At 42.6% G+C, this 17,640-nt stretch overlaps 1 protein-coding gene across 1 annotated transcript; it reads left to right on the top strand.

Annotated features, from left to right (window-relative positions):
- Positions 1–807: 807 nt before the first annotated feature.
- On the top strand, positions 808–17,593 carry patz1 (POZ/BTB and AT hook containing zinc finger 1; the record flags this gene model as incomplete). Its single annotated transcript, XM_056602054.1, has 5 exons — positions 808–891; positions 980–1,151; positions 7,245–7,441; positions 13,390–13,570; positions 14,044–17,593. Coding segments are annotated over 5 exons (1,101 nt in total), but the record flags the coding sequence as incomplete, so codon positions are not given.
- Positions 17,594–17,640: the final 47 nt, after the last annotated feature.

Consider the following 17,640-nt stretch of genomic DNA (forward strand, 5'->3'; position numbering starts at 1 on the left):
TGTTTGTGAAACCAAACTTCTTTTCATCTCCTCTACTTTCTGGTGCCTTTGAGTCATGTCCATGTCCTTGAACTTGTCGTGGTGTTTCGTTTCAGTGTCTTCTAATGTTGTACTCTTTGGTTATAGCCACGTTGGCTCCACATACAAGACATGTAGGTATGTCTTTTACGTGTGTAAACAGATATTCTGTCTCCCACTTCTCCAGAAAGCTCCTGTTTTTTGCCTTTCTTTTCGCCATTTTTGGGATGAGTAGCACAGTGCCAGTAGCAGTCACTGTCAACAGAGGGCACGCCAGGTAGGTGTTTCGCGCCAAAGCACGAGCAGAGCATTCTGGGATTTGTAGTATTAGCAGCACATGCGCTGTATAATACCGGCGGGCGAGAAAAAATAAATAAAAAAATACCGGCGGGCCAGCTCTAGTAGTCATTGGGTATTGCCTCGCGGGGCCAAATATAATTACACTGCGGGCCATATTTGGCCCGCGGGCCACAGTTTGACACCCCTGCTATAACCTATTAATCAATACATTATTTAAATAATTGACATGACACTTTGTTCGAAAACATTTTGTTCATAGAGGGAGGTGTCAATGTGCGTAAAAACTTCCAATCTACTTTATCATCTTGCTAAGCGTTAGAAGGGATAGAAAAGTGAAGCAGCTCTCAGTGATCAGAGGGACGAAGTTTCCTTACGGCCGGAAGGCGTTTCTTTGCGTCAGCCCCGTTGTGTGTGAGGTTGGTTAAAGGCAAAACCACATGCCGTTGTTACACGATATCCAAGCCGGAACCCCGGGGTGCTGAATGATGTGTGTGTCTGTATCTCCCCAGACCAGACCATCTGAACGGACACATAAAACAGGTTCACACCACGGAGAGACCCCACAAATGCCAGGTGAGGACTTTAGACATTACTTTAACATACCGTCTTACGTTTGAGGCCCATAGCGATCAGCTGTAGACGTTCTGGTTCGGTCTTCCAGATCTGTAACGCCTCTTTCGCCACCCGGGACCGGCTGCGGTCGCACCTGGCCTGCCACGAGGACAAGATCCCCTGCAAGGTGTGTGGCAAATTCCTGCGGGCCGCCTACATGACGGACCACCTCAAGAAGCACAGTGAGGGGACCCACAACTACTGCGGCATCTGCAACAAAGGTGAGATGCCCACTGGTCACCATCTCTCCGTCGGTGAAGCTGTTGAGAGCCATGACAGGCTGAGTCCGTGTGATCACCCCTGCCAGGTGTGCTCAACCTCCAGAGCTTTTCCTGCAAGGGGCAAACTAGTCGGCAAGAGGTACAGAGTCAACTAAATAGAACAACTTTACACTAGTCATTTATCTAACCTGGACCCTATTTTCTGGTAATGTTGAGTCTAAGGGACACATGGGGGCAAGTTATTTTTTTTAATTGGTCCAGTATTAAATAAGAAGGCTGCAACTGTCATCGAACTGGCTGCAAAGTAATCCTTAGAGGCAATAGTGCCACGTTAATGCACATCCTCTGAATGCACTTGGTTTTGTCACTGACGGGCTCCGATCATGTTCCATCATTACGGGAAGGATCCTGACAGGGAAATACAACTTTGTTTTTTTACCTTTGGCTTGACCTCGGTCTGTTTGTTATTGTGTCCAACCAAGTCTCACTTACGAGAGTTGAGTTGTTTGAGGAAGAGAACGGGGAAAGACGTGAGAGAGTGCTGGAGAGAGCAGAGCTTGTGGTGTTTGACTAGAGAACGCATAGTTTTGGGTTATTTTAAGATTCTTACGAGTGGTTAAAGAGCTGAGATTGTAATAGGGGAATATCTTGCAACAACGGGATTTCAGCCTTGGTTCGACACAATAACAAACAGAACAATCAGGCGAAGGTCAGGAAACTTTTAGTTTAATTTCTCTGCAGGGCTCCTTTCCATGATGACAGAATATAACTTGAGCCTGTTGGCGATAAAGTGGCAATGTCACGCCCCTTCAGGTAGAGCCCATGGGACCTATGAGATCAAAAAATATGTATGGGTTTCAATGGAGAGAAAGTAATTATCTTCTGGTCCCAGTCTTTATATGCCCCGGATTACACATATGTTGTTTGTGGATTTAAATTATAATTTTTCATGTCAAGAGTTTGACCGTTTATTGTTCAATTGTTCAGTTAAAGGCTGTAGAGAAAACACAATGAGAAAGACTACATGTCTCGTATGTGCCGTCACGCTCCCTGCGACTGACGTGGACAAAACCGACAATCTCCCCATCGGCATAACTGAAACTCTGCACATGCCCCAACTTATAATGGTTTTCACCTCTTTTGATGCTTTTATCCTCCCCTTGGCAAAAACCTAACATTATCAAACTTCTTCACGAAGATGTTTCGTTTTCTTTGCATAAAAAATGATCATTTAAATCCACAAACAACATATGTTTAACAGGGGCATATAAAGACTGGGACCAGAATACTTTCTCTCCATTGAAACCGATTCATATTTTTCGATCTCATAGGTCCCATGGGCTCTACCGGAAGGGGCGGGACTTCGCCACTCTATTACAAGCCCTTTAGAATATTTGGATAGACATTTCTGCTAGGGTGGTTATTGGGTAGCAATTATCTGTTCCGTGACTAACATTTGGACTGGATTATCACTACCACTTAAATGGTAAAATACTACCAAAGTACTTATATAGTACATTCTTCATAGTATATTTATTCTAATCTGTCAACTCTTTATAACCAAAAATCACCAGACCTAGTAGAATCACATCCCATTGTGCCACTTTAATTGATAACATATTTACCAATGATATTGAAAATAATACAATGAGCGGACTATTAATCAGTGACCACCTACCAGTGTTTACAGTTTATAACAGCAACTACCAGAGAAATCAGTCAGAGGAAAAACTAAAATACAGACGTGTGAGGACAGAGGAAACTATGAGCTCATTAAAAAATGATTTACTGGCACAAAATTGGGAAAAGGTATATAATGAAAGTGATATTGATAATGCATATGAAACCTTTTTAAGAATATTCACATCAATATATGATAAAAAATTGTCCAATAAAACGATACTACAGAAAACAAAAATACAAAGATCAACCATGGTTCACGAAGGGATTACAAAATGCCTGTAAAAAGAAAAATACACTATATAGAGAATTCATAAAACAAAGGACTAAAGAGGGCAGAAAAGAAATATAAAAACTATAAAAACAAGTTAACCAAAATTATAAGGGTATGTAGGAAAGAATACTATAGTAAAATATTATATCATAACAAAAGCAATATTAAAGGAATATGGGACATATTAAATAGTATTATTAAAATAATGCTAATCAACAGAGTTACCCTCAATATTTTATTGATAAAAACATTAAAAAGGACAATATGGACGATGTGGTCAACAGCTTTAATAATTTTTTTGTAAATGTTGGACCAAACCTGGCAAGAAAAATTCCAGATCCATTGTTACCTGAGGATTGGAATGATAACCTTATAGTGAGAAATCCCAGTTCATGTTCCTCACAGCAGTGGAAGAAAAAGAAAATCATAGATATTGTAAATAAATGTAAATACAAAACATCTACTGATTCAAATGAAATTGATATGAAAGTTGTAAAAAGGTCATTGAGGGGATTTCTGAACCACTTACATACATCTGTAACTTATCATTCCAAACCGGAAAATTTCCTAACAACATGAAAATAGCTAAAGTTGTGCCGCTGTATAAAACTGGGGATAGACACCACTTCACAAATTACAGGCCAGTTTCTTACTTCCACAATTCTCCAAAATTCTAGAAAAACTATTCAATAACAGATTAGACAAATTCATAAACAAACATAAATTACTTTCTGACAGTCAATACGGATTTAGAGCAAACAGCTCTACATCACTGGCATTAACAGAATCAATTGAGGAGATCACAAACGCTATAGATCACAAACTGCATTCAGTTGGAATATTCATAGATCTCAAAAAGCTTTTGATACAATTAATCATAACATATTAATCAATAACTTGAACGGTACGGGATCAGGGGGTTAGTATTGCACTGGGTGAGAAGTTATTTAAGTAACAGAAAGCAATTTGTGAAGTTGGGGGAACATTCATCTTCATGCTTGGACATTGCTTGTGGTGTCCCACAGGGGTCAGTATTAGGTCCAAAACTATTTATACTTTACATAAATGACATATGCAAAGTTTCAGAAACATTAAAATTAGTATTATTTGCAGATGACACTAGTATTTTTTGTTCTGGGGGGGATTTACATGAACTACTGGGGAGGATCAACACTGAAATGTGCAAACTGAAAATGTGGTTTGACAGAAACAAATTATCGTTAAACTTAAGTAAAACAAAATTCATGTTATTTGGCAATTACAATAAGAATACACAAGTACAGTTACAAATAGATGGGGTGGACGTTGAAAGGGTTTTATGAAATCAAGGTTTCTTGGGGTAACAATTGATGATAAAATAAACTGGAAGTCTCATATAAAACATGTACAAAGCAAACTGTCAAGAAGCATTTCAGTTCTGAGCAAAGCTAAACAAATTCTGGACCACAAATCACTCCACATTCTCTACTGTTCACTGATTTCACCATATCTATAATACTGTGCAGAGGTTTGGGGCAATACTTATAAATGTACAATACAATCTCTATCCATACTACAGAAAAGAGCCATACGAATAATTCATAATACTGGGTATAGAGACCACACAAATTCACTATTCTTAAAATCAAAAACATTAAAATTCACTGATCTGGGCCCCGTTTCCCGAAAGCGTCGTTAGCCTAAGTGGATCGTGAAGTGCGTCGAAAGGGCATCGTAGAGTTTTCACCGCGTTTCCCGAAAGCATCGTGGGGAACGAACGTCTTGAAAACGCTCGTAGCTAACGAGTACTCCAGGGGTGCTCGTAGGTACTCGTAGGACGCTAAGAGCATCGTCAGCTATAGCCTCAGTGGCGACACCATCGGACATTCCGTCTATTGGATGCGTTTTATTAAAACGCATTGCGCCTTTATGTTCTTAGTTTGGTAATTAATAAAGATGTTAAAATGGCCAAAATAAAACGGGACAGTCCAGAAAATGTTTGCGCAGGCAGGGCACTCAAAATGTGTGAGAGAAAGTGGGGGGATTTGTGCAGACTGACATAGGCTACTCATAAAACGTAGCATAAAATAATGTAAAAAAAAAATTAAATAAAAAAAATTAAAAAAAATAAAAAATAACGAAATAAAAGAAATTATAAAAAATAAAACATAAAGAAATAAAAAAATTATAAAAAACAAGCAAAGGAGCAGGCAAAAGGCTGGGATATGGTGGGGATTGGTCACGTTGACGGGAATGTTTAGTGACATGAGGGAGGGTGGAGGGGGTTAAAAAAAAGTCTCAATCACTATTCGACGCGCATGAAAACCAGCCGCGTAGTTATGAGGGAGGCCGTCCTCACACCGATCTTCCTCATCGTCATCGTCCTCAACGTCCTCCGGTTCAAGCAATGCCACCCCAGCCTTAGCTGCAATGTTGTGCAACATAGCCGTCACACATATCACGGCGCATGACTTGGCCGGCGAAAACTGGAGCCCTCCGCCTGACTTGTGAGGCATCTAAGCGCAACTTCCACCTCCCGATCGTGCGCTCAACGATGCACCGGGCCAGACGGTGGGCTTCGTTGTATTCCTCATCATGGACGTCTCCCGGGTTATTCACAGGTGTGAAGAGGAATTATTTCAGGGGGGAAAATGCCGTGAAACGCACAGTGCATACAGGATTAGGACTGATATATGTCGGTTTAAGCCTAATCAATTGTGTTTTAATGTCTTTAGCATTCATATAATTGCAGTCTATTTTTTTTGTAGGCTACACTGCTGTTGTCCTTGATGGGGATATATTTTAACCCTTTTTAACACAATTTCCTGCGACATTCCTGCGTCTCCCCCTCCTACGGAGCCCATTTCAGCACCGTGTCAGTAGACAGTTACAATCCTACGACGTCGTGAGTGCAGCGAATGCGCGTTCACGTTAAGAGGAGTTTCGGGAAACGCTCCAAAGAAATTGACGATGGATCGCAAGATCCATCGTGAGAATGATCGTACGAGCGTGGATCCATCGTTATCGGGAAACGGGGCCCTGGTTCATTTCCAAACAGCACAAATCATGTACAAAGCAAAAAACAATCTACTTCCCAGCAACATTCAAAAATTGTTTTTTTACAGAGTTGGGGGTTATAATCTGAGGGGGGAGTTCAATTTAAAACATCAGCGGGCACGAACAACATTAAAAAGTTTTTGTCTTTCAGTTTGTGGAGTGAGGTTGTGGAACAGACTGGGTGTGGGACTCAAGCAATGTCCAAGCATGATCCAGTTTAAAAAGCGGTTCAAACATATAGTTTTCACAAGGTACAGGGAGGAAGAAGGGCTTTAACAACGGGTGTTTTCATGAATTATAAATGACTTATGTATTTGTTTATTTAATCTATTTATTTTCTATTTTTTTTTCTATTTTCTATGTTTGTAAATATGTATTATTAGATATGTATATTTGGGGAGTTTGATTATTACTTGAGTAGTCGAGAAGGGGTAGGTTTAAATAAGCATATGCTTCATCCTACTCCTTTTCGGACATGTTGGGTTCACATTATTACTTTTTATACTGACTTTTGTTATTGTTGTTTTCACTATTCTCATTGGATTTGTTTTTTTTTTGTTTTTGTTTTTTCAGTTCACTTTGTTGTGTTACCCGCACATGTTCGAAATAAACTATCTAAACTAAACTAAACTAACCAGTTAAGAAGTGTAATATAACGGTCGAAAGTCTTAATTCCTGTAGGTCTGGAATGGAAGACATGTAATGCAGAGCTCTGGTTATCCAAACCCTGTTTTAAACCGTTACTATTCCTATCTGTCCAAGTTGGGGATCAAAAAGAAAATCTGAACAATGTATCTGTCACTGTTTTTTTCAGCTCAATCATAAGGTATCAATACTTGCCTAACATCAGCACATACATGTGTTCTGAAGCCATTTGGACATTGGCTCACAAATCTTCCAACCGACCAAGAAACTTCTCCAAAGTTTATTTCCTCCATACACAGAACATTTATTTTAAATGGCGGGCCGGAGAAATCGCAAACCAAAAAGTGTGTTCATGCATGGCTCTGATTGGCTGAGATGCCGTGGAGCCAGGTGACCACACCCACTCAGCCTCCTATTCCTTGTGTTGTTCCTCCTGTTCTCCCCCTCCCGGTCCCCAGGGTTCTCCACCGCCTCGTACCTTAAGGTGCACATTAAAGCCCACCACGCTCTGGTGTTGGTCACCCCGCCCGCGGGGCCCGGGGGGGGGGCCCAGACTCACTACGGCCACGCCTACCTCTCAGGACGCCCGTGCTCCGTCGAAGGCAAGCTGTCGGCCACCCTGTGTGTTCGCCGCTCATCCGCTTTGCTGCTCACTGCGGGGCGGCGGGGGGGGGGGGGGGGGGGGTGCTTAAGCTGCTTGCTTAAGACCAAACCACCGCTCTGTGTCCTGCATGTATGCAAAGGTCCACGTCACTACTCAGACCACACGCTAGGAGCCCGGGACCCGCAGTCCCGAGGCTGAGCAACACACCGCACTTCTAGGAAGGAGTTTGCATCAAGGAATGGCTGAGTGGTAGAGTCGGGCACGGCCGTAGGGTTTGGTTTTTGTATATGACAGCCCAAAACAAGTCAAACATGTCTTCTTGAGTTGGTGGCAATGCACCAACTGGTTTTCAAAATGCCTTTTTTTTTTTGCACATTCTTTTCCATGTGAATGTATAACATTTTCCACATGTCTAATGGAGCACAGTCAATATTGTGTTCCGTTCCAGATTTGCTCTCAGGTTATTGATAGATTGGGGTTGGAAACATTTTACTGCCCCCTTGTGTCCGTTACAGTGGAAGTGTGAATGATGGCAGCTCTGCAAAAACCAGCTTTGTGTCTGAGTCGTGACGTGGATCTTCACCAATGTGAGGTTCTTGGACCTGTGAAGTCAGCCTCATGCTTGCTCTCCAACCGTTTAATCTGATTGGGTATTTGCATGGAGCTAGTAGCCTGTCTTCATGACTAAAATGAGCATTGTACATTTGGACCCAATTCAGTTATGCAGATGTTTCACCAGGGATTGACTGGGTTTGGGCTGTCGTTGATATTCAGTAGCTATAGTTAGCACTAAAGGTACGGCCACACCAACCGCGTTGCTCGCGTTGGGGGCGTTGAAAATCTGCATTTTTGCATAGGGAACCATTGGTCTAGGCGCGGTACACACGTTGAAGCGTTGAAGCGTTGCGTTGGGGGCGTTGGGCGCGGCAGTTGCACGTAATTACGCACGTAAACGCAGTAACGCGCCCAACGCACCAACGCCCGGAGTTCAGAAAATTGAACTTTCAACGCTCCAACGCGTGACGCTTAGCCGCGGTAGCCAATCAGCGTGGAGCTTGACCCGACGTCACTGGCAGAGAGTAGTGAGCTTGCACAGAAGCATACGGCCGACATCTTTCTTTTTTCTTCTGGGGTGGAAATAGTAACATAGTTACGCCATTAAATGCGTTTATGGAAACATTTCTAGCGAGAAATGTGCATTTTACTTCCATAATGTTCGCTCAGTGAATGTGAAGGATGTTTGGTTTGATAGTTATGACGAAGAGGGAACGCTCCGTTCACTTGCATGGACAATGGACTCATCTAGCTGCGTTGGCGCGTTGACGCGTTGGAGCGTTGAACCACCACACACTGGTCAAGCGTCAGGTTAAGGCGGCTGCATGCTTCAGCGTTGGTGTTACGTTGTTGCGCAAAATTTACTCAAAGCAATTCATGCTCCCTTTTAGGTTGCGCGTGTTGCGCGTGTTGCCAAGCAATTTACCGCCAGAACAGTAGGTGGAGTAATATGTGGAGGAAAGTTTTTCGTTGAAGACGACCTCGAGAATGACGTCTTTGTCTGTGGGAGTCGTTGGTTTGTTTATGTGCCAGATCGTGTTCTCCCCATACACAGTGAATGATGGCAACAGACAGAGGAACAGGGGTGATGAAGTTGTTGATCATTGGGGTTGTATAAATGTGCATATCTCTCTACATTTTAAAACGACATAATGTGTTGGCAGCAAAGTTAACTTCACTTCAGGTTAATGCTTTTGTATATGAGCCTGCCGGGTGATACTCCAGACAGGAAGTAGTAACCAGACCAGCAAACCAATCACAGCCTTGCAGGCTGGGCGGCTCGCGTAAAAGCTTACGTAAAAAATGACGCAAGTCTAGAAAAATCGCCCGACGCACGCAAGACGTGAGAAGTCGCGCAAGGGGGGCGCGCAAGGGCCTCTTGCGCTTGCGCTTACGCTTACGTAACCGAGCATAAACCAGCCTTTAGTCGCGGTACTCGCGTTGTCCAACGCGAGTAACGCGGTTGGTGTGGCCGCACCAAGAGATGGCTCGTTCACCTCATTTACTATAAACCTTTTGTGATTGTTGGGAGTTGCAGAAACTATCTGAAACAACATTTAGCATCAGTTCTGCCATATTACAAACATTTTGGAGCATTTCTTGTTTAATTTAGTCATTGTTTATTTTAACCTAAAATATCTTTGTTTTATCAGGGGTGTACCGGTACAAAAAGGTCATGGTTAAGTACATACCTTGGCTAGTCTGGCTAGGCTAGGCTAATATCCCATATTTTGGGTTAAATTGGTCCAGTCTGAGCAGTTTGTTTTGATGCCAGTACCCGAGAGAGGGTTGAGCTTCTCTGACAGTGTCAGCTTCTAGCTTCTAGAGCAGAGGTGGGCAATTAATTTTCCCAAAGGGCCACATGAGAAACAGGGACTGTTGTGGAGGGCCGGACCAATAGGCTAAATTCAATTCAGCTCAATATTAATTTGATCTCTTTATAAAAAGCAGTAAAATGTAGGGTATTTGATAAGCTGTGACTGGTAAGAGTAAATGTTATGATAAGAATATGAAAAAAATAAAGCAGACATGGTACAAAATGCAGTTATGTTGGTATTTAATCAACATCCACAAAAGCAATTGTGAAAAAATGTGCTTGTTTTTAACATTTTTCAAAGAGCAGCATTAAATGAACTTTATAAAGTGTTATTACTATTTCATTTGCAGCGTAATCACAAATTTAGCCATTTTCCCACATGTTTTCTTCAAATGAAAAACTGAAGCAGACATAATAAAAAATGACAACATAATGTTGACAACATAAACACTATTTGAACAGTATACTCAAAGCAATTGTGTTATTATCTTTTTGTTTTTAGTTTTACTACTCCAGCTGTTTTTCAGGTCTTTTTTTCTTGTTCAGTGAGAGAAATCTAGTCTGTGCTTGGCTTGAACAAGTTCACTGAAGTCAGGTTGATTGTTTGAGGTGGATATGCGCAGAGAAGATCTGCATCCTGATTAGTTAAACTTCATCACTGAAAATGTTTCTTAACATATGAACAAACACCTTCTGAGCATGCCTCCTCATGTGTGGAAAGTTCTCCTCTTTGAGAGAAGAATGGAAATCCAGCAGTGACACCGACTTGAAGTGCTCTGACAGCACTATATCTGACTGCAGGTCAATGAGTTTGAGCTGAATATCGCTAGGTGCACTGTCTACACTGCAAGTCAAGGGGGAAGAAATCATTTGCATCTCACCCTCAATTATTTATTTTTTGTCTTGAATCGCCTTGAAAACTCACCATGCAGTGCCAGTAACATGGATTATTACCTGTGGAGATGATCAGTTTGTGGTGGGGCTTCTTTCAGGGTTTGCATGTGGGTGAGAATTTTACCCTCCAACTGGCTTGAGAGAAACTGCAACTTCCTATGTCACCATGTTCATTTTCGTTCTCCTCTAAATGTGACACAAACTGCCTGTGATTTAATGCTCTTGCCCTGGTGAAGTTAACTGTTTTAGTTATAACATCAACAACATGCTTCAGTTTTAGCACTGACTTACACAACACATTCTGATGTATAATACAATGCAAAAATACCATTTTCAGTTCTGAGGTCACTTCAGTCACTTTATCTTGCATCCGTTTCAAAAGTCAGACATTTTTTCCTGTCAGTTTTGGACACCCATCGGTTCTAACAGATGCCAGTTTGTCCCATTTAAGTCCCAGCTGGTCAAAACAGGCATTTACCTCAGTGAACAAATCACTCCCAGTCGTCGTCCCTTTCATTGACTGCATTGCTGCCAGCTCCTTCGTTACCTCAAAGTCTTTCGTTATCCCACATATAAAAATGAGTAACTGGGCTGTGTCGCGGGCTTCACAGCTCTCGTCCAGTGCCAAAGAGAAAAGTTTGAAATTGTCTGCTTTACTTTGCAGCTGAATCTCCAGGTTTCCCGCGATGTCCTCAATCCTTCTCGTTACGCTTCTCAAACGCCGCTTTTTCTCTGGGCATAATAGCGCAAAAGAGTCCACCAAACACTCTTTAATAAACTCCCCTTTGGAAAATGGCTTACTTTTTTTGGCGATTTTGTGGGATATCACAAAGCTGGTCTTGGCTGCTGCACCGCTGGATGTGCAACGCTTGGTAAATCAGCCTTGTTGCTTTTGCAGTTTGGCTAGCAAAGCTTAAAAAAAAGCAAGAACAAAAATCGCCTTCATAATAAAAGCAGTGCAGTTGTATTCCATTATTATTATTATTATTTATTTTTTATACAGTTATTTACATTTGATTATGAACTCCCCACTGACCTGATGCGGGCCGGTTAGAAACGGCCAAAGGGCTGGATGTGGCCCGGGGGCCTTACAATGCCCAGGTCTGTTCTAGAGTGTCAGAACCAAGGTATGTGGTGCATTTCATATACAACATCACTCATAATAACACTTAATACACAACGTCGGTACTAAAAAAAGTATCACAAAGTTGCCGGGGTTGTAACATTCCTTCCTAGAACTCTCCATCTGACAAAGTAGGTTCACTTTAAACACATGTTTTAGAGAATCAAACCCTGAGCCCCTCCCTAAAGTAACGTTATCTATCTTCCTTATCCACAAGCATCTTTCTCTTTTTGGACAATTCTTTTAACAAACATATAAAATGCATAGTTTATACAAACATTGTTGGCAATTATTTTACAGATGATTATTGTGTGTCTGTTGAATATCATTTGAACATAAAACGATGTTCAAACTGCATAAGCTGCTACTCAGATGTGCTGGTCATTTTCCAGTCTTTAGTGTATTACTTGGTCAGTCGTTGGGCCTCACTCAACAACTTGTGCATGTTTCCACTTAACTTGATCTTACCTGAGTGTGCCATGTCTGATTCAAGAAACTTGAATTCAGTACAGGAAGTTGTCGTAAATGATGCGTAAACATGATGAACGCCACCTGATCATCAATGAGTCCCTAGTCACGAAAATCAAAATAAGCATAAAGGATGTCGCCCAAAAGTACTATATTAGGAAGCTTTCCTCCTCATTTCAGCAGAGCGTAGAAGTGGTAGTTGCATGAGGCCGGTTGGAATCTCGGCCATGGGTGGTGGTTGGGTATTGGCACGTAATGGAAGGACCTATCATTGTCTTTTTTTTATGCGCTTGAAGTCGCAATGTGCAACATTAGTAGGAGACAGACTTTCATTATTGAATAAACTCAATAGCTGTGCAAGAAAGTCCACACTAACTGGGGGGGGCTTTGGGAGTGTCAACAGTACGTTATTGTAAACAAAAAGGTATGGGCTTGCCAAGTTGCCACCATTCTTTAATTGTAGAATATATAATTTTAAGTATGTGATTTTGATAACATTGAAATAACTGTCGATCAGCATTTACTACAGGTTATTTTAAGCTGAGAGCTAGCTTAAATTTGACATAATTGCAGGAACAAGCAACAAATGCCGGTGGGGTAGAATGAACTTGGCCCCAATAAAGATGGATTAGGTACAACACATTTTGGTTATTGAATTGAAACCTGATTTGCTTAATGTCTCTATAGACTAGAGTGGTCTGGCACCTGTGAGAAACGGGAAACTCTTAAGACTGAATCCAAAAGTAAGGCTGAGAATATAAGCTATAGATCCTTGATGCCCAGAGGCATCAAGGATCTGTGCTCATCTGTCTGGTCTGTCCATGGAGCTGCATGGGGGAGCCAGCGCATTGCATGTGTTGCCTTGAATATTTGGTGCAGACCAAACAAATTGATTTTAAACATTTGCTTAGGCAAATTCTCTAGATCAAGACCAATAACTTGAACTATCTGCCCATATATTCAGGTCACAGCATTTCGATGGCAGAAAACATGAATGTGATCAAACTAATCATGTTGGCTTGCTCTGCCTTTCTGTGTGCAAACAGACGTGCATTAAAGTAGAACTTGGGGTAATCTCCTCTCTCTGGTTTCCACTGGCTTGTTTTGTCTGTCCCCCCCACCGCCCCCTCTCCCGGGCGTGAGGTAGACCTGTGTGCCGGTCACCAGCTGCTTGTCTCCTTACCCGAGGCAGAGGGGGGATGTCACGGACTCTCTGGACCCCCCTGTCCCGCCCAGCCCGGCCCCCCGGCCCCGGGCCTGCAGGGTGCCCCCCCCTGTTACTGGGAGTGTCGCTCGGCCTTCCCCTTCCATGGGCCTTTCACAGGTCAGTCCAGCAGCCGGAAGGGCGGGGCATGCTGTTAGCTGCTCACCGATTGGACGAGTAGAGCACACCACAGTCCACATTGCACAAATGGTTTGGGCCGAGCGATTGGAGATGAAAGTGGGCTTCACAAAATCACAATCATCTTGGCACATGTGTGTTGGTTGTGTGGAGTTTGGCCGTGTCCCACCTCATGGTTCAAGGCATGATCCTCACTGTCCTGTGTTGCGGTGCCTCCTCAGATGTTTAAGGTGACGGTCTGCGGCTGGATTGAAGTGAACCATTGAGAGTTGTATTTGATGTGTGAGTGATGACCGTAACAATTCATAGAGAACCTCAACTAATTCAGGCCTCTTTTCTCCCCTCAACTTCTTCTCTGATTTTGTTCTCTCTTCTTCCGATCTTTCCTACCTTTGTTTCTCTGTCTGTCTGTCTGTCTTGTTTCTCTGTCTGACCACGGCGGCCTTCCCCCTCAGACCGACCGGAGAAGTGTCCTCACCTGGACTCAGAGGAGTCGGACCCCTCATTCGCTGAGCTGACCAATGGGGACGAGCTCAAGTCCCCGCAGAAGCCTGACCCGGACGAGGTGGAGATGACGTCACCGGCCTCCAACGGCTCCCCCTCCTCCTCCGCTGACAGGACCTTCCCCTCGGGGTCAAAGGTCAGGGCCGACGTGGAGAAGAAGTTTGCCTGCAGCCTCTGTGGTCAGGCCTTCCGCACCAAGTCCTACCTCAACAAGCATCAGCACCGCGTCCACGAGGGCCAGAAGGGCCCGACGAGGGCCCCCTCGGGCCCCGTCCCGCAGGCCCCGTCCCCCTTCTCCTCCCAGCAGAACATGTCCCTGCTGGAGTCGTTCGGCTTTCAGATCGTCCAGTCGGCCTTCGCCTCGTCCCTGGCGGACCCCGACGGGGGGCCGAGCGCACTGGACTTTGCAGGGAAGTGATTTGAACGAAGGGGAACAGGGAGAGACACGACTTCTGGGGACTCTCCTGAACCCTTTGTGGTGAGGTTAAGTCCTCTGTTTTTGGGAATAGTTCTGCCACAAGACTGACTGTTGTCTGCTGTTCATGGCACTGCTCACTGTGCATTCACCTTTGTTACTATTGGTCATGATCTATTTGTCATAGCGCTGTATTGAGATTTTATTTTTCCTTCATTCCAGAGTAGTGAAAGTGCTTAAAGAGGCTGACACATTGTTCTTGATCTTGCATTAGATACGCTTGTATTGAATACGATGACTAGCCCTAGCTCTCCAGCTGTTTCTACACCAGCCCGCTCAGCCACGTCTGTCTGGATCGATGTGGGGTGGATTAGTCTTCGAAGTCAAGTATTTAAGTTCATGATACTGTCCATTATTTGTTGGTTCTGACTTTTACTGGCTTTGAAGGCTGCAAATTGACTCGTTTGCGTTAAAACAATGAAAGGGATTTATTTCTTGTTTATTTTTGCTTGTTTCAGGAGACATTATAATGACCATACTTTGGTTGAATGGTATGTTTGCACAGTTACATGCTCAAGTCAATTCAGTGGGATACTTTTTCTTGATTCACAATTTCTTTTTTAACTTCAACAAACCATTCATCCACAAGTTGTTCCTTTTGTGAAAACAAAGCCATATGTTGGTTCTTAAATGTTGAATAGCTCAATCCTATTGCCAGCCACAGTCAGTATACATCTGAAGAAGGTAGCTACCTCAACAGCAAATGAAGTGAAGGTGCAGTCCAGCACGGCCTACCAGTGACCTTGTTACATTTAACTTCTTTTTTATGCAAGCAGACTTTTTGGGTAACATTTATATTGCATAATGCTTATTCAAGTACTAAAGCGTGACTTTAACGATAACTGGTAGATCTATTTAAGATGTACCATGGTGTTATTTACGTTATTGCATTGACCTGTTTCCGAGGTGGATTGTTGAGTAGAGACTTAATGTGATCATGCTCTACCAGTCTCACTGAATGTGTGGAAACTTGCCTCTAGGATGCTATAAATTAGTTTTCCAAATCCCTTTCAAACGTTTTACCAAGACCTTTCTCATCTCCTCAACGTCAACAGTTTTGTATATTAACCAGGGACCAATTTCAGTTGTAATTGTTATAAATTGTGAGAAAATAATTATATTTTAGTAATTTATTTGTGCCCTGTTAGTTTTCTGTAGAGCTTTTCTTTTTTTATATTGTGAACATTTTGTGGTTTTTGCAGAATTAAGATAACTTTCCACTTTAGTGTGTCTGTGAAATAACCATCTGTGTGACTGATGCCACAGACCAGCATGTATCCTTAATTTAAAATGAAGCCCTAACGTTAAGGCTATTGGGTTGGTTTATAGCTGCACACAACCATCTTTATTTTTTGATAACTTATTTTTAATGTGCAAGGGCTCTCTATCAAAGTGTGTCTTGGTCGTAACAGCGTTGTTTCAGAATGTAAATGAGCAAAAAATAATCATATGCCTTTTACCTTGCCAAGACGTTAATTTAATTGGAGAAGAGTATATTAAGGTACGTTTTCTTTCTAAACGCAGCTGGGTTAACTTGCTTGCAATCTTGTTTTTTTTACCCTCCATGTATATATATTTTTTATCTTGGTCGCTTACTGCTTTTTATGAACAATGATTGAATGAAAATGGCTATACAATACTACTTCGTTACACAAGTTGTGTAAGGCCTCAATCTTATTTATTGGGCTACGAAACAACTGGAGGTTAACTTATCAGATTTAAAATGATGCCTTTGATTGTCACACCAAACAGGGTGGGGATGATTTTGGACCGGGTATGTTTGAGGTATTTGTTAATCTTATATTGGGAATGATTGAACATCTAACACAAATCAGCTCTATGGCATCAGACGATTGTTAGGGTTTTTTTCACGATGCGGGTCATTGAAAAAGAAGGCTGGGCTCTGAATGTCATTGTAAAGAAGAGTATACTGTGGATAAGCTTACTTTTGTGTCCGTGTTTCTGTAACTGTTTGCTAGTTGCTTTACGTTCATTTTGATTGCTCAATTCCTTATGCATATATTTATGGCTAAATTGCATTGGGCAAAAAGTGTATATACTTTAATATTCACATGTTCTCTGGCATATGTAACTATACATATATATGTACATATAAATGAGTGTTCCTCAGTAGTCCTGTACTTATTTATTTTGTTATTTTTCTCCATAATGTAAAGGAATGTAAATGTATAGCCATTTGGTTGACGTGTCTACTGGAGTTGGCCACAGGCTGTGCTACCAGGTGTTAGCGACAGATCACTGTTCATCGATCCTGCTCCGCTATCACTGTCTGATCAGGTGAGAGTTGGCAGATCACGATTCATCGCTCCTGCTCCAATAGCACTGTCTGATCTGGTGATGGGCAGACCACTGTTCATCGCTCCTGCTCCACTAGCACTGTCTGATCTGGTGATGGGCAGACCACTGTTCATCGCTCCTGCTCCACTAGCACTGTCTGATCTGGTGATGGGCAGACCACTGTTCATCGCTCCTGCTTTGGCAGCCAGTGGCGGTTTATGCACGGGCGAACCGGGCAGTCGCCTGGGGCACCATTCTTTCATAACACGTGGGGGGCGCCACGAGCAGTTTAAAAGAAAAAAAACATCTGTGCCGCGAAGCGGTTTTCTATGATGTATCATAACATTGTGTGGGGAATTGCATATTGGAGCCTCCTATGGCTGGAGGCGCACCTGCTTGTTGCGAAGGTGCCGTGCAAAGACGGACTGAAACCCCCATCGAAGTCCGTAGGGCCACTAGGTGGACGTAGAACCACCACTGTCGGCAGCACTCCTAAGTGCTGTTGGCTTGATTATTTTTGTCCATTTGTTCCCTTTTGATTTGATTCTGTCTGCTGCTGCCACGCACTATTACCTGTTCCCTGTAGTTGTGGATTAAAGGTTGCTTTCAAATGGGCAAATACCTATTTAAAATACCTTGATTTCCTTAAGACATGCTTGCCATTTTCGGCATTTGTGTAATCTGTGATTTATTTTACATTTTTTCTTTGTAGGCCTAGGTGAATTTTTTTTTTGGGGGGGGGGGGGGGGGGGAGTCTGTTGCAAAGTGCCTTCAA

The sequence above is a fragment of the Gadus chalcogrammus genome, chromosome 1 (genome assembly GCF_026213295.1).
Source record: "Gadus chalcogrammus isolate NIFS_2021 chromosome 1, NIFS_Gcha_1.0, whole genome shotgun sequence".
Classification (NCBI taxonomy): domain Eukaryota; kingdom Metazoa; phylum Chordata; class Actinopteri; order Gadiformes; family Gadidae; genus Gadus; species Gadus chalcogrammus.